At 39.4% G+C, this 23,112-nt stretch overlaps 1 protein-coding gene across 7 annotated transcripts in view; it reads left to right on the forward strand.

The window, feature by feature from the left end:
- The window catches only part of MTUS2 (microtubule associated scaffold protein 2), a 271,182-nt gene that overhangs the window by 109,068 nt on the left and 139,002 nt on the right, over positions 1-23,112 (forward strand). For all 7 annotated transcript variants that reach the window (XM_033087045.1, XM_033087047.1, XM_033087051.1 and 4 more), the window contains 2 exons: positions 4,453-4,693; positions 13,802-14,008. In XM_033087045.1, the coding sequence (XP_032942936.1) occupies positions 4,453-4,693; positions 13,802-14,008 (448 nt within the window). The remainder of the gene's footprint in view (positions 1-4,452; positions 4,694-13,801; positions 14,009-23,112) is intronic.

Below are 23,112 nucleotides of genomic sequence, written 5' to 3' on the forward strand. Positions count from 1 at the left end.
GTAAGTTTCTGCAGCGTAGACAGCTGCTTTTGTGGTCATCATTTGCTTATTTGCTGCTGCCAGAAGTTAGTTCTCAAACCTCAGATAAGAAATAAATCCTAAAACAATGTGTGATCATTAGGAATAAACTTACCTAACTGTTTCTGGCACTGACCCCGTTGTGATAGCTTAGCTGTTACTGGAAGCTGTCACTGTGCTCTTCCAATATTTTCCAGAAAATTGGTCACCTGCTAGTATTATAAATAAGGATGTTTAGAAAGAAAAAGACATACTGAATTGAATTTTTTTTTCCTTCCCAAATGAGAAATGATTGTAATTTGCCCATACAGACTTTTCCTTCCTAATGGGAAAGTTGGCAGGCTTTTGTTGACAGAGCACTAGAGGTCTAAACTAATCCCATTCTGTTTAGGGACTACCAGAGCTCCTTTTGGATTATACATATAATACAAAAGAAGATTTACTTTTGACTAATTTTAATGCTGTTTCTTACACTGACCTGCATCTCAAAAAATATTTCTTTTTTTTCCCTGGAGAGGCATCCTGAGCAGCCAAAATGTGATGGAAATCCCCCTAGACACCTCTGGCTCCAGATATCTCACTGTGTTTCTGCCTTGCTAAACTGGGCAGGAGCCTTGGGTTCCCAAAATCCCCACTGGGAGGTGAGCACAGTGGAGGAAGGATGAGCTGGATTGGTAGGTGGAGAAAGGCTAGGGAAGAGCAAGCTGTGTCTGTCACATGCTCTTGCATCCACTGCTTGGAACCTGAGTAGCTCAACAACCAAGCTTTCCACATAAACACTGAAAATAACACAAGTGATTTTATTTGAGTGAGTCATTAAAAAATATCCTTATATGATTTTAGGCTTTGTGTCTTGTGGTGTTATTAAGGCTATTTTACTCCCTACCTCATTCTACATACAATATAGATCCAAGGAACAGCACTGAAAAAAAAATTTAGTGACGCTGTAGGCAGTCAAAACCTGGCAAACACCCAAATTAAGATACTGCTTGTGAGTGTAGATTGCCCCTTATGGCATATTAACTGAAACCTACTGAAGTGAGCAAAGATTATAGTTATTTCTCATCACAAATGCAGAAGGAATAGTGCTTGCTGTTCTTTTCCTCTCAACTTCAGTTTTCAGCTCTGTCCCTTATATTTTATGTCCAGGGGATGAATTACTAAAATCTTTGGGAGCTTGTCTATTCCAGCCATCATTAGTATATCTTCAAAATCGCCTTGTAAGGTGAGGGGAAATAAATAATAGCAACTAGGTTATTACTGTTTAATGCATGGCAATGGAATGAAATCCAAAATGACCCAGGCTGTGCACTGGCTGTTTGCTTATAGGGTATCATGACCTTCTGAAGACCACAGGTGTCTGTGAGAGCTGGGGTTCAGTTAATCAGGTAGGATCAGCAGACACATCTGTGAGCAAAGGGCAGGTTTCTGAGCACTGCTGAGGACTGTTTTTAGCATGAGCAGGACTCAGGTTGTGTCTAGCCTGGTCTGCAGACTGAGGGTTTACCCATACGGGTACAGCCTGTGCGCTGGCAGAGAGTGCCCACCAGCCACTTTATTCACTGTTCTATGGCTGCTGCCAAGAGCCCTGCTCTGGTGAGGGTCTGCACGGAGGTCTGCTGATCACCAGCTCTCCTGCCTGCCTTGCCAAGCCTGTGCCAGCCCCATTCAGCCACCCCTGTGGGTCTGCTCCCCAGTACAGACATCATTGTGCTCCAGAGAGGATGGACTAAAATCTGTTGAAACAAAAAGCCTGCTGAGGTAAAAAGGAGTTAAGGGAGTTGTTTTATATATAGTCAAACCAAAAGTTTCTCCCCTTGATCCTGCTATTTGAACTGCCTGAACTGATGCTGCCAACTCTTTTCCCAAAGAGTTGCCTGAAGCAGGCACTTGACAAGCAAATTTTTCCTCCAGGCAAAAATGTTTGATGATGTTATAAACAAAGTACGGTGAAGGAGTGTTGGGCATCCATACCTGCTGGCCATGCTGCCAGCTCTGCTCAGGAATACCCAGCCTCTGGAAATTCCTGTATGCTCAAAGTATTTGTTGCAGGCTTTTCTGGCTGATTTTAACAAATTCATTCATGGATGTGTGGGGAACGAGCAGACAGCACCACAGAAGAAAACTCTGGGCTGACCTTCTTGGTGGACAGGTGCAACAGATCATTTCCCTGGAAGCCCCTCATACAAAAATCTAGTACAGGGTGCTAACAGGGATCGTATCTTTCTGAACAGCTTTAAAATGGCAATAATTTTATACAATTCTATGGAGACCAGTTTAATTTTATTTCATGATTTCAAGTTAAATATAAAGGAAAAAATAGTGTATCTTTATAACAAGTTTATGTCCTTCAAAACTGGGATGTTCAAGAAATAGCATTTAATTCTTAAGAGATATTTGGGCAAATTCAGATGGACTTGATTATCTTAATGGTCTTTTCCAATCTAAATGATTCTATTCTAAGTCCTTCTCACTTCTCTCAGCCTGAGAAAAGGTTTTATGCTTGTGATTGACTGGTTTTGTGTCCATGTTTGTTGCCTTTCTCTGTTACTCCTGGTGTACTGTCAATAAAGAAAAATAAATGGGGTGAGAGAAGATTTGAATAAACTGACCCAGTTTATAAAAAATGCTTATTTTCTAGATTTGAAGATTTTCTCTTTTCCTTATACTGAAATATTTGGCATTGGTGTTTAACTTTCATTTAAATATAAAATGATAGTATGCATAGTGTAATCTGATAGAAATAAATTTATCAAGGAGAGAGAAGATAACTGAGGTTTATCCAGAAAAACAATCTCATATCTAGAAGCTGAAAGTAAGAAGCCAGACGTGCAGTCCAAGCCTATAGAATAATTCATATTATACAGCAAAAAACTGCATCCTAACTTAAAATAGGTCACAGGAGTATAATAAAAAAGGAAAGAAGAAGATCTAATGGCAGGAAATAGGACTGCAAACAGAGATAAAAATATAGGGCAAAACTATAAAGCTCAATGTTTGTTGCATCTGCTCTCTTAGTTCCTGTGGAAAGGCCTCAAATCTTCTATATTTCATAGTTTAAGGCCAATCTTGTCTCTTAGCATATTAAAGATTTGCTAAATTAGGATTAAAGCTCTTGAAGGAGCTAGGATCAAAGCTTTTATAGCCAATGTTGAAGCACATATTCTAATGCTTATAATTGCTAAATAGAAATTGATTTGGCATATTATATGCATCATAACTTACAGCAGAGTTAATTAATTGGCAGTTACATTTCTTCCCAGGTAGCCTGTGGCACTTTTTGATTAATTTTTAAACAAATTTAGTTCAGATTTCCTATTTCCTATGCTTTTTTTTTCTTTTCCCATGGCCTAAATATGATGACTGTAAAAATATTCATGGGTCCTTTCTACATTATGATGATATTGCGTTTTATAATAAAATGGTGAAGATGTTGGGCTCTACTCAGAAGAGCAAACAGTTCCTTGCAAATCTGAGAGATGAAAACTCTGAACTCTTGTCCTGGGTCATGAAGCAGCACAGAAAGGTGGGAGTCAGAGCCCAGCTGGAATGCACAAAGATTCAAGGGCTGAATCATGGAACCAGGTCATTCCTTGAGTGCAAATTCAGTGCTATGAACCAGCTATGAGCTGGAAACACTCTCAGCTTGGGACTTATTCTGCTGTTGTTACAGTAAATGCCCATTAAAACACTGAGAGATTTGTCACTGATCTTAACAGAGCAGCATTTATTTGTGATAAATAGTAAATGTTTTGTATTTGCAGATCTGATTGTTTTTTCTCCAATTCACATGGGAAGATGGTTTTAATAGCTCTGATTTGGAATATTCAACAGGCCTCTGAAAGCAAAAGTTAGAGAAGTGTGCTCACATCCACAACCAAATCTCTTTCCAGGAACTCGAGGGGCACAGATTACAATGAACATTTTGCAGTGAGAACATACTGGGGGTTCTATTTTTCTCACAGAAATTATTTGGCAGTACAGTTTCTCTGATAAAATGTACCTAAAACACCTCCAGCTTTATTTTTAGCTATCTAAGTTAAAACCAACTTCTCCCAGAACTGGGCAAGAATATTTTAAATAACTTCTAATAAGAATTCCACTTACACACTTTCTCAGTGTATCTATCTCTGTAAATAATATAACATTTTGTGACTTAACAGTACCCTCATTTTCACTAATTGAAGGTCTTCCATTTGTCCATCTTCTTTTGGAGAAGGCATAAATTCTTTATTTGGGTGTAGCTGCATATTGAGAGTAGAATATAGATATTTTTGAAGAGTGATTCATATAGTAACTTTTTGAAAGTTTGCGGTGCTCCGAAGACCAGATTCACGAGGATGAAAACCTAGCCTTTATAAACAATTTGGAGCTGCATCTTGTCTGGGTTTCTTGTTTTATTGTGTAGTATCTGTGTTAATGATTTTTCTGCAGGTTGGGGAAAGGCCTGCAAAGGATGAATATTGTCCTGCACCATACACTCACTATGAGGTACCACCAAGCTTTTATCGATCTGCCATGATCCTGAAGCCACAGTTAGGACTGGGTGCCGTGTCCAGGTTGCCATCTGCCAAGAGCAGGATTCTCATTGCAAGTCAAAGATCCTCAGGGAGTTGTCTCCACCAGCAAGGAGAAATAACGAGTGCTCCCAGCCTCTACCATCCTGATGCTTCAGGTAAAGTATGAACTTTCTTTCCTTTCCCTTTACTGAAGTCACCAATAAGGTACCTTTTTTTTTTTTCCTGAGGCAGAAAAATCACAAAATGAGCAACACTTTGACTTGATACTACAAATCTCCAGCAGCACTCTTTGAGGTGTGTCTTTTTATTCTGCAGCAAGGCTGGCAAGGGAGTCTGGGACTTGTGCAAAGGTTGTTTAACAGGTCATTGCCAAAGAAAAAGGAGAGTTTTCAACAATAATTCTCATTTTTCACCTTTTTATCTTCCTCCACGTTGTAAATGCCTGAAAAATCTTTGGTTTTGTTCTGGGAAAGATAATGGGACATTTTCTTCCATCATGAAACCCCACTGTTCAGTCTGGATTTGACATTCCCCATGTTGTGCTCTGAAAACCTGGGCAGTGTTCAGATGTGCCAGCACAGATCTTGATTCTCTGAAGGCCTGGTGTACACCTCTTTGGAGACAACACTTCTAATACATTTTTTCTTCCTAGCTATTGCCCAGCTCAGCGTGACCCTGGGCAGAATTACAGGGAGGGAAAAGCACAAGAAGAGCTGGAAAGAGAAGTGTACAATGTCACAAAAAAGAGACAGTAATTACTTCTACAGGATACTCCTTAGTAGCCTGGGAAAGTGCGGAGGTTTAAAAAATGCACATTTCAACAGGAACAAGTTCAGAGACAACTGAAAATCACTCACTGCCAGAGTGAAGTGTAGTAGCTGCTTAACAGCCTAGAATACTGCAGAGATTTTTTAAAATAGTCATAAGGGCAAAAGTTAGTTAATGACTTAAGGTGATATAATCCCTCCTCTTGCCCCAGGATGGGCTGCCTTCTGATGTGTGCGTATTTAACCTGTTCATGAAAAACTGTTTATAAAAACCTTCAGTATGAGATCTTGGAGCCTCTGAAAGCAGGACTGCTGCAGTGCAATGCAGGTTGACAGGATTTGGAGTTTATCAGAAAATCAAGGTTCTCTGTAGTACAGTGCCTCTTGCCAGTCTCCTTCACTATCTGACCCTGCGTCTGGAGTTTACCTGTGCTGATGCCATTAGCAGAAGCTGCCCTAACTCAGCTGTACGTGACTTCTGAGACACCCCGAGATCGCAGGCTGGGTTGTAAATACCAGTTCAGCCCTGTGACTTGAGCTCAGTCAGCCCTGAACAGGGGAATACAAGTGCAGAGAGTAATTGGATCATAATTTCCATTTAAATGAAACTGCAAGAGGCTGTGAGTTCAGGATATGAGTAGGATAAGCCCTTGTGTTATAGGAACCAGTTTGGGAGATAGATACGAGAGAAAATTCAAACAGGGCCTGTTATCAAATGAATGTTTTTTTTCTGATCCTCAGAAATGAACGCTGCCTTCAGTTTTGTTCATCCATCACCCATCCATTATCCACATTATCCTGCATCATTGATACTAGCAGACATGACTTTTCCTTACAGGAGCTTGTCTTCCATGTATTAATTTACTGTCTTCTTATGTTATGTGACATCGTAAAATCTAAACAGGATCAGCTTATCAGTCCCATTTTTTGTCTGTAGTACTGCCTTTTAAAAAGCCAGATCATGAGAAGTATGTGTAAATAAAATGCACAAGCTGTTACTGTGATTCTATTCCTCTCAGGTTGTATTTCATAACAGTTTCCTATTTCTTGAAAGGGGTTTTTTTTGTTATTTTTAAAATTTTAAAAAATCAATTACTTTTTTATCACTGATTATTTTTTGGATCTTATCTGCTTTGAAGGTAAAATTTAATTCATAGCTCTCCATAATTTCCTTCCTGTAATTTTGCTTGTTTCTCTCTAGTCCATTGATACCTTGCTGTTTCAGAAAGGGTACTAAAGATAACTCCTGGTAGTCCAATAACCTGCCTGTCATCTCTTTCAGGACCCCAAAGTGTGTCTCATCTGGTCTTTGGGCTCTGAGTGTTTTTATGGATTTTAAATTACACAAGACTTGTTCTGGAGAGGTTGCTTATGTCTCCAGTTTTTCACTGTCCACCCCAGGACACATTGTTTTCACTTCTGGCATCTCACCTACCATTTTCCTTGTGAGATGAAGAATGTGTTTAATTTTTCTGCAGTACCTTATTCTGTTGCAAAGTACTTTTCATTGCTCTCCTTTGGTTCGATACTTCCTCTTACTTATCTTTTGTGTACTTCTGAAATCTTATGTTGGTTTCTATGCGTTAATTTATTTTTGATTTTTTTTTCACAATTATCTATTCAAGATTTTCTTATAATCACCCTTCCCTAGACTAAAGCCTGTTTCCTTGTATGCTTCAAATGATCTTTCTCTCAGCAATGTATAACTTCATAGGTCAGCTTACCAGACTTTTTGTCTTTAATATTTCCTTTTAAGAAGAATTAATTGCTCATGAAAGAGGCTGAGGTGGCAGAAGATATGACAAGGCTGGTGGGAGTGCAGAGGCATCAGAGAACTGATTTCTCTGCCTGTATCCACAGCAGAGCACACATGCAGACCAGAGATGGGTTGTTGTTGATCATGGAGGGAATGGATGGGACAGCAACCCCTGGCATGCCAGAGCTGTTGGGGTGTTAATTAGAGGGGCTCATAGTAGGGCCAGACACCTTTTAGCCATCTGTGTTAAGATACCGAACACCATTTTCAAACACTTTCCCTTAATTTGGCTTTTAGGTGTAGTATGTAGATATATACTGCAAATGCAGTATATTTGCTCTGCATCATTGGTTCTGCTGCACTATTTGAAAAACAGGATTAAAGACAGCTTTGATGGAGTCATATTTGCAAACATGAGCAAATGACATCCATGAACATGGTCAGCATTTGGGATGCAGAGTCAATAAGACTTGCTCATGGGTGTCGTGGGGTGTGAGAGCTTGGGTAACTTCCACAAAAGCAGCTCGGGTCTAGAGGTATTTTTCTGTCAGGGACACCAGGCTTGCCTTCAAGACTGCTAATCAGCATCTCTTGCAGCTTGATCCTGAGCTTTTAATCCAGTTTCCAATTCTAGTGATCTCAGTCCTACCCTGAGGTAATGGAAACAGAAGGATCTAGCCAGTTGCTATCCCGTGACAGAGTGTGCGGTACCGCGGAGGCTTTCAAACTGAAATCGCTGTGGCACAGTATCGAGGACAGCAGCAGTGCCTCATAATGAGGATTCTATTCCCCTTTGCCATACCATTCATAATGCAGCAGTCTGGTTAAGCAGCACTGATAAGCTGAGTGGTTTGGCCCATATATAATACTAATCCTCATAAAACTGACTGAAATAATTGATAATTAAATCCCTGAACTGCTGTGATGGACTGCAAGTATTATACGTGCATTAAGGGTTTTGTTAGTTTTACATTATGCCAAGTAGAAAGTAAAATAATGTTGAGCGCTGTCTCAAGTGTGATCTCTAAGTGTGATGCCGAAATTGTGGTTGGATCAGTGATCCTTCTTCATCAGTATGATACAGGGCATGTAGTGGCATTGGCTGCACATGCCTTATTAAGCAGTTCTGCTCCTTGGTGGTGCTTTGCCTCAGGTGGGTCAGACAAGCAGGCTGGCTGTAAGAAAAAGTGTTTTGCAAAGTGGGTAAAATAGGAAGTCATTGAATTTTGACATACTTATAGGTTCCATAGAGTCTCTGAAAGCTTAATATTTGTTTATTTTATGTAAATAGACTCTACTCTTTCAATGGGAAACTTGTAATTCAAAACAAGCATTGAAGCATACTGTGTCTATAATATGTAAAATATTAATATATTTTCCTTGGTAATAAAGACTTCTTGAAGCAAGTGTGTTAGGATTTGCATTAATTAGCTGATTATTTTGATGGAATTAATGTCTGATTTTGAAAAGTATAACAGAGATCTCATCATTAAAACTTCACTTTAATTATGCTCATTAATTTAACTTAATTCTACATTTTTCAGTAGTGTTTAGGGTATTTTTTTCTCAAAGAGTGAGTTAATGAAATGTTACTTGCTTATCACCTCTCTGTGTATTAAACTTGTCAGTCCCAAGGGTCTAGCTGCTCGTCTCATTTCTAAGCAAGTCAACTTTCATTGAAGATAGAATTTACCCATAAATCAGGACTGCAATATTCCTCATTCCTTGGACAGACACAGATATATGCATTTATTTGTGTCTTTGCATATGTATGATGTATTTCATCTCAAATGCCACAACATGTCTACAGCTTTCTCCCAGCAGAAAATCTTTATTTTCATGTTTATTCTCAGGAACAAACAACCTAATAGTGACCTATTAATTGAACATGTAAATTAGATTTGATGATAGAAAAGAGGTTTTGAGGTTACTTCTTGAAATGTTGCCTTACTGCTACTCCAGCTTAGTCTGTACTTGCAGTCTGAGGTGCTTGGGTTTGAACTGGTAAGCTTCTTAACTGTTTAAGGATAGAGGGACAAGGGAATAGTTGAGAGAGGAAAATTTCTGTCCTCCACTAACCTGCAGAGTTTTCAGTTGACACTCTCTGATTTCTTTGAGAAAGCAATCTGACTGTATTTCATTAAAAAAAAAAAATAAATTCAAAGGGATGCACTTCCTCATGAGTTTTTTTGAGTGCATTGTCATCTTACTTGAGACATCGCCATCTGCCACCTCTCTGCTCCAGGTACTAAACCCCTCCATATTAGAAGGGTTGTCTATATGACAGTTGCACCAAGCTGTCATCCATGAGAACAGTATGTGGAGCAATCGGGGTATAGGAGCAGGCAAATTCTTCCTGCCTTGTCTCCTTCCCGGTGAGAGCCAAGCACTGTCTCTGTGTGGACATCCACAGCCCTTCTGAGCAGCAGCTAGACAGATGAGATGCAGCTCCAGTGCAGAGAAGTGTTCTGGCTGCTCTGGGCTGCCAGTGGAAAATGCAATGAGTGAGAATCATGCACGGATGATTCCTGTGCTGCAAGTTTTTGAGGGATGCTATGCTTTTCACATTAGCTGCCAAGAGAACACGGACACTTGCAGCTTGAATGAGTTGTGAGATGACGAGTTCTTGGCGTGTTGAGAATGTGCTAACCAGCCTTGGTTTGTCTGGGAGCTGGGAAGGCACAGAGCAGGGTTTTGGTACTTTTAAATCTGAATCATGAGGAGGTGAGCATTTGCTACCATATGATGGTGGACTGACCCATCAGAAATTAATCAGCGTTCAGCAGTGACAACTTTGGTACTGAACTGTCCCAGGCTTGACAGTATTTGGATAAGAGACCATCCAGCAGCTGGGCTCACTGCTGTTTAGGTGTAAATCACTAAAGCCTCTGTTTTAAAGCCCCTTTCCTCGGGTCTTGTTTGGAGAGAAGTTATATCTATACAGGGAAACCACAAAGGTAGTGGCAGCAAAATAGGTTTCCACTTGTGTGCGTTGTTTTTAATCTGCAAAGATATCAGTGTTTGGGTTAACTCTGAGCTGGGTTTATTCAGCTTGTATTATCTCTGACTGATGTGGTGACATCGGAGATAAGTTCTTTACCCCAGATTTCCCAGTATGAAATGAGAATAGAGATGTTCAGATCATCAGTGAGAGAAAATGACATCTAATGATTAAAGTTTTAACAGAAACACTGGTAAAAAATAAAAAAAATAAAAAAGAAAGCAAAGAAAACCAAAAATCCCTACAACGAGATAACAAAGACTTGCCAAGGATCCCTGAATTATGAAGTTTTAAAGTCTTGAATTGCTACTCTTTTTCACAAGAATATTTCTGTATAACGCATTTCTTTAATTTTTCATTCATTTCAGCTAAAATGCATTTCAAATTCCACAGAGAAGTTACATGAAAGTTGCTTTTTACCCATGCATGAAGATGCAATTCTTGTGCAGTGGGGACGCGTAAGAAGTGAAGTGACTTTTATTAAGTCTCCCCAGGCACATCTAGTTTGTGTCAATCAGTCCCTAACTCAAAATGTTTTTATGTTTCTGGATGGGAACAGCTTGAAGTGTCACAGAAAATCACTTGTGTGCATCCTGACAACAATACTTAATTCTATAATTACCTTCAGGCAGTGAGACAACTAGAAAGATTTTTAAGCTTATTTTGGCAGATTTTTATTAAAATAAAAGCTGCTCATTAAAATTACTTTTGTTTTGAACTCCCAGACCTTGTTTGCAGGAGTACTTATATACTTTTAAGGAACAGAAATAAAACAAAAACATGCATGAGAAAACCTAATGGAGTTTAGAACAGAAAATACATGCAATAGGCTGATGTCTCATGTATTTTAATGAGAAAGAATACACAAAATTACTTAGTTTTAAGGATTTGAATGCATCCCTAATGAGGATAATGTCCTGCCCTCAGGTCCTCATGGTACAGAAGAACTGGATTACAAAGAAGAGAGGTGAAAAATAATTTAAGGATGATGATGAGTTCAAGATACAAAGTATTGTTAGTTCAGGGGGAATTGGAATTGAAGTCATAAACTAGAAACAAAAAAAGTATGAGAAAAAACCACTGAATCCTCTGCCCAAGTCTGGAAGAATGACTTTGAAGAAAAGGTAAAGATGGTTGGGCAGTTTGTCACCAAAACCCTTCTGGTTTTAAGGAAATTCTTCTTCAGTGATACTCACGGTGCTTGGTCACAGACTGCAGAGAACAGTCAGTCTGGGGATTTGATGTGGGCATCCCTGTGGTTGAGCTGGGGACCTGGGAGTCTCAGGTGAACCACACTGCCCTAGGCCAAGCACGTTTGAACTGCTTTTTGGATAAAGCCATTTCTAAGTTTATCCCACTGCCCCAGTGGAATTTCCCCTATTTGGTTGCAGTCTGATATTTATAGTTTGTCGCTGTAAAATGGAAGTATCTCTTCCTCCACCTCGATTTTCAGAGATGCTTAAGAAAAAGAAATCTCAGCTTATGTTGTCCAGGTGCATTTTTTGGAAACTTGCAAAACCCATGAGAGACAGCCCCATACCTTCTCCCCGGTGCCACTGAGCTGGGCAGGTTCCTTGCACGTGCAGCTGCTTACCATGAGTACTTGTCTTGGTTTCAGATCAGGAGAGTGCCTGGGCTTGGTCCTGTGATTGCTGCAGCACATGGAATATTTTGCAGAGGGTAGGGAAGAGGTCTTGGCTTTGTAGGAAGTCAGGGTGCTTCGCAGCTGGCCATAAATCAGCTGTAGCAGACCACTGTCAAAGCAGCACTGCACAAACGTGGCAGTAAACTGATGGTGAGCATCTCTGCCTCTCTCTTCTCTGTGCAAATGTGCTTGCTCTGCCCTGCACCTGCACCTGGAACCCATGGCTACCTCTGAGCCCCTCTTCACAATGAAACCACATTCAGGATCATAGTCCAAAATTGCATCTGCTGGTACCAGTAAAGTGAATGGGGATTTTAGCAGTCTTTTATTACTTGCTATAGATATTTGTTATTTTCATTTGGGTTAGTCTGTGCAGCATGTACTTCTCTGGGCTGGCAAAGCTGCTGCAGACATCCATCTCCTTGAGTCTTAAGAAGGGGCTCAACCTGGGAAAAGTGGGTGCAAAAATGCATTTTTAAAAGCCTAGAGTATATAAATTGTTTTATTCATTGAGCGAGGAGCGATTCTTTACATCTTTACAGTAATGTGTTTTACAGGAGAACAAAACTCTTTTTAGCTTGGTGTTACACCTATTTCTGTTTCAAAAGGAAGGGCTTAGTTATGTTAAACAAAGCTTAGCATTAGTATTGTGATGAGGTACACCAATATCTTTCAAAATCCCTGTAACATTTTTCTGCTCCAAGGAGTTAGTCTTGTTTTCTCTAAAGTCTTCTGAAAGTGAAATGCTTCATTAAATTTAATAAGGCTGTGACCTACATAGTTTACAAAAGAATTAAATGCTGTAATAATATGACCATATTCTTACTGTGCAGTTAATTTGTATTTTTCTTTATATTATGAATGTTCATTTCTTCCTTTGAAGTTTGTGTTGGGCTAGTGTACAAATAGTGTTCACCGAATAAGAATGGAGAAAGGGTGACTTCATGGCCTTTTCTGGCAGAATATATTGATGGCTTTTTATGCTGCCTTGTTTCCTTTCCCACTGGTCCCGATTAAACACTGTAGCATCAGGTTTTGGAGATTGTTGTTAATTTTTTTTAAAAATATGTACTTTTGTTGCACAGGATTCTACAGGGAACAGGAATCTGGTATTCTCAAATCTAGGAAGAAAAGGTCTGTCCAAATTTATGTACACTTGAGGTCAGGGAGTCACTTGGTATCCAGACTTTGTAACCAAAAGCAAACTCTAATATTTGGTGCTTGACCTTGAAGGCAAGACTGCCATGATCATGGACCCTTGGCCTGTGAAGGAAAAGAGGAACATTTGTGAACCTGTGTTCTGTATTTGCCTAGAAAAGTTTCCCTGAGGAGAAGCAGCAGCATACAGGTTAGGACAGAAATTGAAGACAGATGAGTAATCACAGGCAGACATCACAGCTGAGCTGCTGTTGTGGTCTAACTTCAGGTGTTGTAAACCTGCTTGTACTTATCTGAGCCTTGGTGGATGTCACTCACGTGGGCTGATGTCTCAGCAAGGAGAAGTCCACCAGTGGAAATGGCCAGTGGTATGTTAAAAAAGTAGGACTTTACAGGTCTGCCCTTGTTCCCAGACTTGCTGCAAGAAAAGGGAATGTTTTTTTTTGCTAGTGGAATTTAAAAGAAAAGCTTCAAAGAAGTGTTTTCTTTGATGCAATGCAAAGAAGTCCTGTGTCCTTGAAGAGAATTGTTGCTGGTCTACAATACTTTCCAAAATTGGAAGTTACGCTTGGTGTGTTTGTCTTTGTGAGGTTTTTTTCTAATTGGCACATGATAAATGTAAAATTAGAAAAGGATACAGCATCGAAGAAGATGACATTAAAAGAAATTCATAGCAGTATTGAACTATGTTACTTTGCTGGAAGTTTGAGTTATGCCCCATGGGTACTTGGCACATTTCACCTTTTAAAAATGACTGTGACCTGTGATTTTTTCCTCCAAATGTCTTTTCAATGCAGTAAAGAATAAGACATCACTGCAGTTTGATCAGCCATTGTACTCAGTCTTAATATTGCCTTTATGTAACTGGGAGATACAGGTAATGGTGTCTCTAGTTAATTTACTTAACAAAGATTTCTCTCTTTTTCCTTCTTTCAGTTGATCTTAAGAAAGGATCATGTCCAAGTGCTGCAAAATCAAATCTCCCCAAGCCCTGCCCATCTGGACTTCGTCCGCCAGGTTATTCCCGGTTGCCAGCAGCTAAGCTTGCTGCATTTGGTTTTGTCAGGAGCTCAAGTGTGTCCTCTGTCTCCAGCAACCAGTCAAACGACAGCGCTCAGAGCGACCAGAGCAGGACAACTAACCGTGAGTCCCCAAAGTGCCCCTCCTTCTGGAGGGATATTAAACAGATATGTTCCAGGATTGTCCAGACTGCAGGTTCCATATAGTTCAGGACTAATGAAATCTGTGCAGTACTTGCTAATCTCTTTTGCACCACTGACCTCGGTTTGGTATCTTGATTGCCTTGTGAAGTTTTAAAAAAAATATTAATAATAAGTATTAAATATTAATTAGCAATCATTGAATTCTAACAACTATTTAAAATATGATTAGGGCCTGAATATTGAGGAGGTTGTTTTCCCTGCTACAGAGAAAATTCCATTAAGAGGGAATCTGAGGCATTCTTTCTTGCATTTTGTTTTTACCTGGAAGATCCTGTTTTACAAGCTGTAACAGTAAATAAACAGAGTGAACTGTGTTTGGCAAGTAAATGGCAGCCAAAGAAGAACAGGACAAACAACAGATATAGTCTTTCTCATCTCCTTTTCTTCTGCTTCTTAATATTCAGTATGATAAATTTAGTTTAGAAATTTGAGCAAATAACACCAGTGATATGAAGGGGATCAGGACTAATATCGTAGTACATCTACCAGACTTTGAGGGATTCCGTGGCAGAAATGTCATTCCAAATCCTATTTTCTGTAAAGGCTGTTAATTTTATTAAGTACAAAATAATACCCACTGGATTGTACAGTCCCTGGGAAATGTGTGCATGCCCTGGGCTCAGAGCAGAAAGGGGGATTGAGGGATTTTCGTGCCCATTTTTCTTTGAAGACTGGATTGAGCCTGAGCTGTGTCAGTATCAAAGCAAGCGGTATCAGCCCAGGAGGGGTGCAGATAGGGCCACCAGGTGACATGAAGCAGCAGAGGAGACAAGATGCTGCAGGCTCCATAATCTTTCACTGTTTGTATTAATTTGAAATTAATTAAAATAAATACAATTAATATAGTTCAAAACCCTAAGGATTTTCTCTTTCCCCTTTACATGGGGTGATTGAAATGCAAAAGACTAATGTCAGCAGGGACTTTTTAAGTTTTCCAATACCCCCAAACATGCTTGGATCTTGTTTTACTTGTTATGTTGTTGAACTGATCACTCATTTTTGGTTAAAATAAACTTTACGTTGAGGTTAGTCAACCTCTTTCACTTTGTGCTTTTACCCTACATTTATGCCTTTGGAAAACTTCTCCTGTTAACTGGTGTTGTAATCTTTTAGTCTTCATTTACATAAACCCTATGTTAAGGACAGAATTACCTGATATCTGATTAGATCTAAACTATGTCTCTGCAAGTAATATTGTTTAGCAGTTTCAGGTGGGAATCTGAAAAAAATGGCATCTGTAGGTACCGCACTATCCTTGAACACAATGCGTGTATACAGGTTCATACAAATCTGAAAGCAAAATCCTCCAAGCTGCTGAATTTGAATCAATTGATTTCTGTTTAAAAAACTGTGGAAGAACCATTAATAATCTTGGGCATAGAAATTTACATCTGAATCTTCAGTTCTCTTAAAAGAAATTTATTTCATTTATGTATTGTGGTGTATTTTTATATTATCTTTGTACATTAAGCCCATAAAAACTGAAACCACATTCCAGTCACTGGAAGGACATGGAAGCATTTGGTTTCAGCTGACTCAGCTGAGGAAGGTAGCATTGTTTAGTGTTGGGATCAGGATGCTGTGACCAGCTTGTGCACATTACAAGATCAGTTTTGATGTGTATGAAAATTACCCAGGGGAAGTGTTCTGCTTGTACGAATTCATGTAGAGATGAGCTCAGCCCATCAGCTGGTGGAAAACAGCACCTATAACTTTGCTCTTGCTGCCAAGTTAGATAACTCATGGAAGCTGTTGTGTAGCTTCCCTCCACCTCCATGTGAGACCCTCCCAAAGGTCATCTCTCTCATGTGGCTTCTGTGATGACATGCACAGCTCTCTGGCCTGGAAGTCTTTTATTTTTCTTTAGCTCCAAAAGGATAGTGCTTCCTCCTGGATGTGGGTGAGGGAAGGAGAAGGTATGTTGCCAAGCAGGTGAGGGCACACCTGGTGTTTAAGGTGCCAGCCCTTGGTAAGTCATTGCACAAGGTGGCACCTAATATCACCTGCTTGCTTTGGATTAAAGACAGCATGACTCCTGTTCATGGGGCAAGCGGGTAGGAAGAAAAACTGTTTCCTTACTGTTGATTTATTAACATTCACAGAAATGCTATCTATATGAAACTGTACCATATTTTTCTATTTATAGTCTATGTGCCAGCAAGAGTTAAATTAGTTGCCCAGCACCCAGGGAGCACAAATTAGTTGCTTTCCATTCTACCACAACTTATTTAATACAGAGCAGCAGTGCACTTCGGCATGTACAGAAAGGATGTAGGGGAGAAGTACTGGCTCAGGAATCTTAGCATGACATATTATTTCTTCCCTTCACTGTCTGCTGGAAGAACAATTTTTTTTAATTAAATAAATAGCTGATTCTGTAGTTACTACCTGAGATCATGTCTTTGACTAAATCAGGTCTCCTAGAGGGCAAGAAAAAGTTTTACTGTTAATTTCCTAGCTCAGTAGGGTAGAAAAATGCAAAATTATCTAGCTTTAGATGACTTCAAACACACATAACACAGTTTTCTATTTAAGCATCATCTCTGTACGTCAAGGAGACAAAAGTAGTTGATAACACCTTGCAAGTGTGCATTTGTTATAAATAGAGGAGCTGCTAATGTTGTAAATCAAGGGGTTCATTTCAAAATTATGACATACTGTAGGTTACTAAAAAACCAATGACTATGGCTAGGTGAGAGGAAAACACTGGTTTATTTTAGGGACAGAATGTTTTAGGGTAAACAGTAATCCTTTAAGGTGAGATCCTGTTCTTGTTTTTCTCTCCTCTGCCAGATGTCTTGTGGTGCTAGTTCTGCCTAAACACGTTTCTTTTCAGAAGTCCCAGCTAGTGTCTCTGTCTGGGGAGTAAAACCCACTTGTTTAGAGTAAGGAGACATGATGTCTGTGCTGAGGGGAAGTTTGTTAATGGAACAGCTTTGCTCTTCACCATATTTTTCCCCTTCCTGTGACTCCTCTAAAAGCAGCTAGCCTGGATGTGCATGGAGCCTGTGCCCTGCTCCTTGGTTGACATTTTGGCAATACGTCTCATATTCAGGTTGACTCAATTAAGTGGATTTGGAGTGGTGGGACTGTGCTCTATTCCCATGGTGAGACAGGACACAGTGCTCAGTACTTGTCTGCTTGTCCTTGGGTCTTTTTTCCTGGAGTTCCATCCCAGGATTGTGGGTATCAGCCAGACTGCTCTTTGCCAATGCCAACAGTGACAGTCCTACCACCTGCTGCTAATCAGGATCAGTCGTAACGGGACTCTCCTCCTATGAGGTCCTGCCCAATTTTGTGTTGAGACTGAAGGGGTAGCTCTGGGAAAGTGCAGGCTGAGGATCAGCTCCTGGTACTGCTACCAGTACTCCACAGATCTGTTCTGTGGCACAGATAGATTTGTTCACTAACATTTTTGTTCAAGGTTACCTGAAATTTCAAATTTAGCCCAAGCTCTGGTGTACTACATTTCAAAAAATGCCTGATATTTTAAACCATTATTCTTTATTTAGAAAAAAGGGACTTTTTTATGTCTAAAAACTTGTTGCTTGATTACAGTCTAAATTTACTAGAACTGAAAAATTGAGATACTTCTGTCTAAGAGGAGTGTGAATGTATTCTGCAAAATCTGAGAAAAGTGACTGACTAGACTGACTAGTCATGTTAAAGTTGAAACCATTATGATTTGGAGTGGAAAGAAACAATTGCGTAAACATAAACTTCCAATTTAAACACCTTAGAATACTTAACTTCATGTATTTTCCTTTGGAATTTTAAATGCACTATATGGAAGCTTTCCCTGTGTCTGCCCCAATAAAATCCATCAAAGGCCCACAGCTGTGGGATGTGGGTCCCAGTATTAGCTTGTGATTGTGCAGTGAGGTAACAGGATGCTCAGACTGCACCTTCTGTTTTCTGGTTTGAGGGGCTTAGAGTTCCCTTCTTGTATCTGCATTTTGAGTGATCAGCTGACTGCCCTGCTCACATAATTAGCTTTATGTACTTCATCAGCAGACTCTAACTTGCTCTAAGTACTACATGGGAAAGAGTTTGTCAAGCACTGTGGAAGAATTTGATGTGTGGAGGACTGGAAGAAGGGTGGATTGTTTAGAATGAATTAACAGCTGTGAGTTCAGGAAATTGAAGAATATTGGGAAATACTTCATAGTTATAAGGTCTGCTAGTCTGTTAAATAATCTTCCAACTCAAGTGATGAAATCCCTGTTGCTTAAGATTCTTTAAATAGAACAATCACATGGTGTTAGAGGCAATTCTTCCCTGTCGATGTGCTAGACTAAAAGACATAATGCTATTCAATATCTACCCACAGCTCTGAAAGCTGAAGCAATTTATTTTGAAACTGAATAAGAAAATGGTGATGAATATTTCAAAACTTGTTTTAGTACCTCATGACAGCTATTGTTTTGTTAAAAATTATAAAAAAATGAAACTGCATGTTATATTGATGTAAACCTCCATGATCCTTTCTTCAGTATATCTATTTCTCATCGGTTTTTGACCTTGCCTTCGCCGACCTTGACAAATGTTGAATTTCCATTCTAATAAGCAAAAATGTCAAAGTGTCAGATTCAGGTGGGTGGAGAAATGAAGAAATTAGAGTGAGCACAGAAGCCTTGAATGGATGCCTAATTGCCTCCAAAATGGGTAGAACGTTCGAATTTGTGACATGGTAGACAGGTATACTGGTTGTTCTTAAATACATAAGTGTTATGTAAATATGAAGAATTTCCTGCATGAAAATACTTTCCAATCATAGTTCTATGACTGATTTTCTGTTCAGTTTTCTACATGACAAATTCAATTTTTTTTCCCCTTTTGATCTTGTTCTGATATTAATGCCTTGATGGAAGAATCACTTTATGCCATCATTTCACTGTGAATAGGACTAAAATAGAACAGTATTGAGATTCTCAGCTTTGTGGGGTGAAGCATCTGGAAAAGTGCAGTATGCCAGCCAGGAAGAGAAAGGGCTGTAAGACATTTTAGCTGTCTTGACTTAGCAGCATTTACTTTTCATACTCTGGTTGCTAATGATGAGGGAAAAAAAATCAAATAATCACTTGAGGGTGTGGGCACAGAGGTTTCTCTCTGTTTGCAGAGATCAAAACAAAAGTGCTGAAGTATAAGTTGGCTATTAATTTCAGGAGGTTTTAGATAGTGTGCTTGTGACGGTATTTTAAATGTGGAATTACTTTAATAGCTTAGGCAATGTCTTTGCTATCTCCATTGTTGCCTCTTCCCCTGCCCATCAGAATATATATCAGAGGGAGCAGTTCCACACTGGGAGGATCTTCACCACCCCTGGTAATGAATAAGTAGAGGCAGGAAGACCAAACTGGTCTTGAAATGCAGAACTACTTTTATATGAGGGTGCCAACCTGAAATATTTAAAGGAGATTCAGTTTTCCTGAGCTTAAGTTTGTCAAAATGAAGAAATCCACGAAACTCTGAATTCTGCAAGGCTTACTTTTTATGAGCAAAGAACTGTCAAAAGAATTTTACCAAGCTCTCGTGCCAGCTTGACTCGAGTGCTTAATCATCATGTTTGTTATTGTTATAAAGTGCCACATAAAATCTGTGGTTTTAGTGTAAGAAGTCCAGTCAGGGAGATTCTGTGTCCGTGTTCTAAAATTGTCCTGGCTCATACCCTGCAGCTCCAGTTCCAGTTTTTGGCACTTATTTCTGTCTGGCTTTTAAAAAGTGGCTTCAGTTATCGACCTCACTTTCCTGTCCGTAAAATGGGGTGGGAGAATGCAAATGTTTGTGCATGTATTGGGTAACAGGACGACAAGAAAGAAACAGATAGTGACAAATCCTCTTTCCTGGCCCCTTTCCATGCAGGATTATTTGACTGATTATGTGCACCTAATTTAGTCATGGCGACTCTTATTGTTTAATCTGCAGAGGGTAAAAAGTAGCGCAAACCACTTGCACACCAGGCTGCCAGACACCAGTTTCACTGGAGAAGGCAGTGCATTGCCCCAGGATTATCCCCATTACAACACCCGAGGTGTCTCTGTCCTTTAACTCTGTGGGAAGGTTGATTCAATGATCAGTGTCATGAATGTAGCTGCTGTGGCAACCTGCTTGGTGACCATGTACTGGGAGATTTCATCAGCCCCTTCTTTACTTTAAAGGTATCCTCTAGTTGATTTTGTGCTTCCCTGGTCAATAGGACATCATGACTACTTTATTTATTGCAGTATGATTAACTTCATTAATTTCTTACAGGGATACAAAGAAGGTAGTGAAGACATGACATTTCTAAAACAACCTTTTTTTAATTTTTTTTTTCCCCCAATCTTTAAATCACACTTTTTAAAACATCTAGTCTTCAGCAATCCTGAAGAGTATCCCCTCTGGTAGGGATGTGAGTGATACAAGAGGAAGAAGAGAGTTGGTGGTGCAGTGTCAATTTTACAGTCTAGAGAAAAGCCTCTGTCAGTCCAGAGCCACTAACAGGCGCAAGCACAACACTCATCTTTCTGGGGACACTCAGCACTTGGAACGGTGGCACTTAAAATGTCCTTTTGAAAATATGAAGACAAGCAGCAGCTGGAACGTGTCTGTCACATCCATATTAAAACTTCTCCTAAGACCAGAAAACTCAGTATAAATTGTCTCCTTTTCATACTCTAATCTTCCTATTCTATCTGTTGAGGCGGGAAATACTCGTTTAGAAGTGAACCCTGTGGGTATTCATTGAAATGGATTAATCTTTTAATTTAGCCCTGAGAAAAATTAAGGAATAAAGCTTTGAAGAAATGAGAAATCCGTTTCTCTTTTTCTTTTTTCTTTTTTTTTTTCCCTGATTTTTTTTCTTTTCTTTTTTCCCCTTGCCTTCTAAAGGAATCATGGTTAAAATCTTCATAGTCTCCCACTAATGAAGTATGACCTTGCAGGACTTTTGAGAAACTTTCTGCTTCACCATGTCCCTCTCATGCATTTAATTTTGGTTTATAAATCAATGTTTAAAAAGGGTTAATTTAGGATGTCTAGCTATGGGGCTTATCACTGACATATTTCATTGACTTCATCTGCAGTTTTTGTGCTTTCTGAAGTTCAAGCCTGTGGTAATCTAGATGCATTCAACTCCATAAAGATACATCTTCAGAAAGTACCACATATTGCTTCTGGTTCAATTCTGCATTTTGTATTGTCTGTGAGGTTAAAGCCAGTGAGCACAGTGAAGCATTCTGGCTTTGAAATCTTTAAGTAAATCAAACAATTGTGTGGCTGAAACTATTACTGTCAGTGACAAAAGTCATTACAGGCTCTATGATAATAGGCTTTCTTCCAAAGATAACTTTCCCCCCACAATAAGTAAGTAGTTATTTCAAGATACAAGAAGTTTGATATGATAGTTATGAACCGACTTTGAGTGAGACAAAGAAAAATACCTGTGACAGTTTCGAGTTATGTCAATTTTGAAAGGATTTTTAAAATTATGTTTTCCCTTGTGTGATTTCTGCATAGGGTCAGTGAAGCTGTTAGCTTGTTTTCCTAAACAAGAAGCAAATAAGCTCAAGGTTCAGTGTTTCTTTGATCTCTTTCACAAGGACCAAATTTAAAAAGTGAAACTGTGCTGATCTCCTTGCAATCATTTATTAATAGCTGTAGTCAAGAGCAAAATGTTGTCACACACAATTGCCTAACCAGCAATAAACAGGACCAAAGTTATAAGTACTGTAAATATTACTGGCAAATCTCATTTAGACCAAAAGGTTTCAGAAAACAAAACTGTCCTCTTTATAGAACATGAAAAATCAATTAACAAAATGGTATGCTCTAGCAAAATGAAGTGTGGAGAATGAACACAAACAAGTAGGGATTTGGAAAAAGCCTGTAAACTGTCCCTTTTGGGAGGGAGAGTGGCTGATTAGTTGAGGAGAACCATGGTGGATTAGTGCAGGTACGTATTAACAGTGGAGCAAAAGAAGACAAACTTCAAAGATATTTCTAATCTTTGATCCCATTAGGAATCCTGCAGAAGTCTTGTGAATTCTAATTTAGTAGCATGAGAAGTGTTACAGAAAAAGAGTGCAGCACTATTTTTAGAGGGAAAAGCTTTTTCCATGTACAGGTTGGGCTGGAATATCACTCATGACATTTTTTTCCATCACACTAAACTAGTCCAAACAAGTTAAAATTGAGGACATTTATTTAAGTCTTGCAGATGCTTTTAAGAATATCTGAAATAAAGGAAGGAATATAATCTTTTGCAGCTTTCATTATTGCCATGAGTCTATTAGTTGTGATCCAAGAACTTGAAAATTGTGGTTTAAACAGCTTCCTTCTGGCTTGCTGCTTGACAATCTCTAGAGGCCTGGACAAGGTTACATGAGGCTGTAAACAGCTCAGAATGGTGTGGTTTCTTTGTCTTGTGACAGGTGTGAGAACATACGCTTTCAACTTGGGATTTCCAGAGTTAATTTAAATGCTAGAAGAAAACTGACTAAAGTCTGAAACAAGTAAAACCACCACTGGCAGAAAAATTATATACTGAGACTCTCCAACCAAGAACACTAAGCTGAATAGAACAGGAACAATTGCACAGACTTTTCCTCCAGTGTGGGAATTACCAGAAACTGTGGGCTCTTGGCATACAAGACATCAGTGACCCCACCATCAGCAGTAGCAGATGTTCAGTCCCTTGGAGATGAGCCCAAGTAATGGTAGCATGCTTCCCATGTGGCAGCTTTAGGGTGGTGTGGTTGGAGGAGAAAGGTACTGCCATTTCTGTGGTTTACAGGCAAGCCTTTGATTCTGTGTTCCCTATGGCAAGGAGTCAATTAAGCTGGGCTACATGGTGTAAATTGTTAATGCTCTTCCCAACTTCATGATCAGCTCATCCGTCTTGACACAGTGTAAGTTGCCATCACTATTTCCATAGGAGGCTAAACAGTCAGAAACACTTATGAACATTTAGAATGAGTGAATAAAGTGCTCTGATTCAGAGGTGGGAGCTGGACCTCGTTGGAAGAGCTGGCAGAGTTCCCATAC

Source organism: Catharus ustulatus, chromosome 2 (assembly GCF_009819885.2).
Source record: "Catharus ustulatus isolate bCatUst1 chromosome 2, bCatUst1.pri.v2, whole genome shotgun sequence".
Lineage (NCBI taxonomy): Eukaryota > Metazoa > Chordata > Aves > Passeriformes > Turdidae > Catharus > Catharus ustulatus.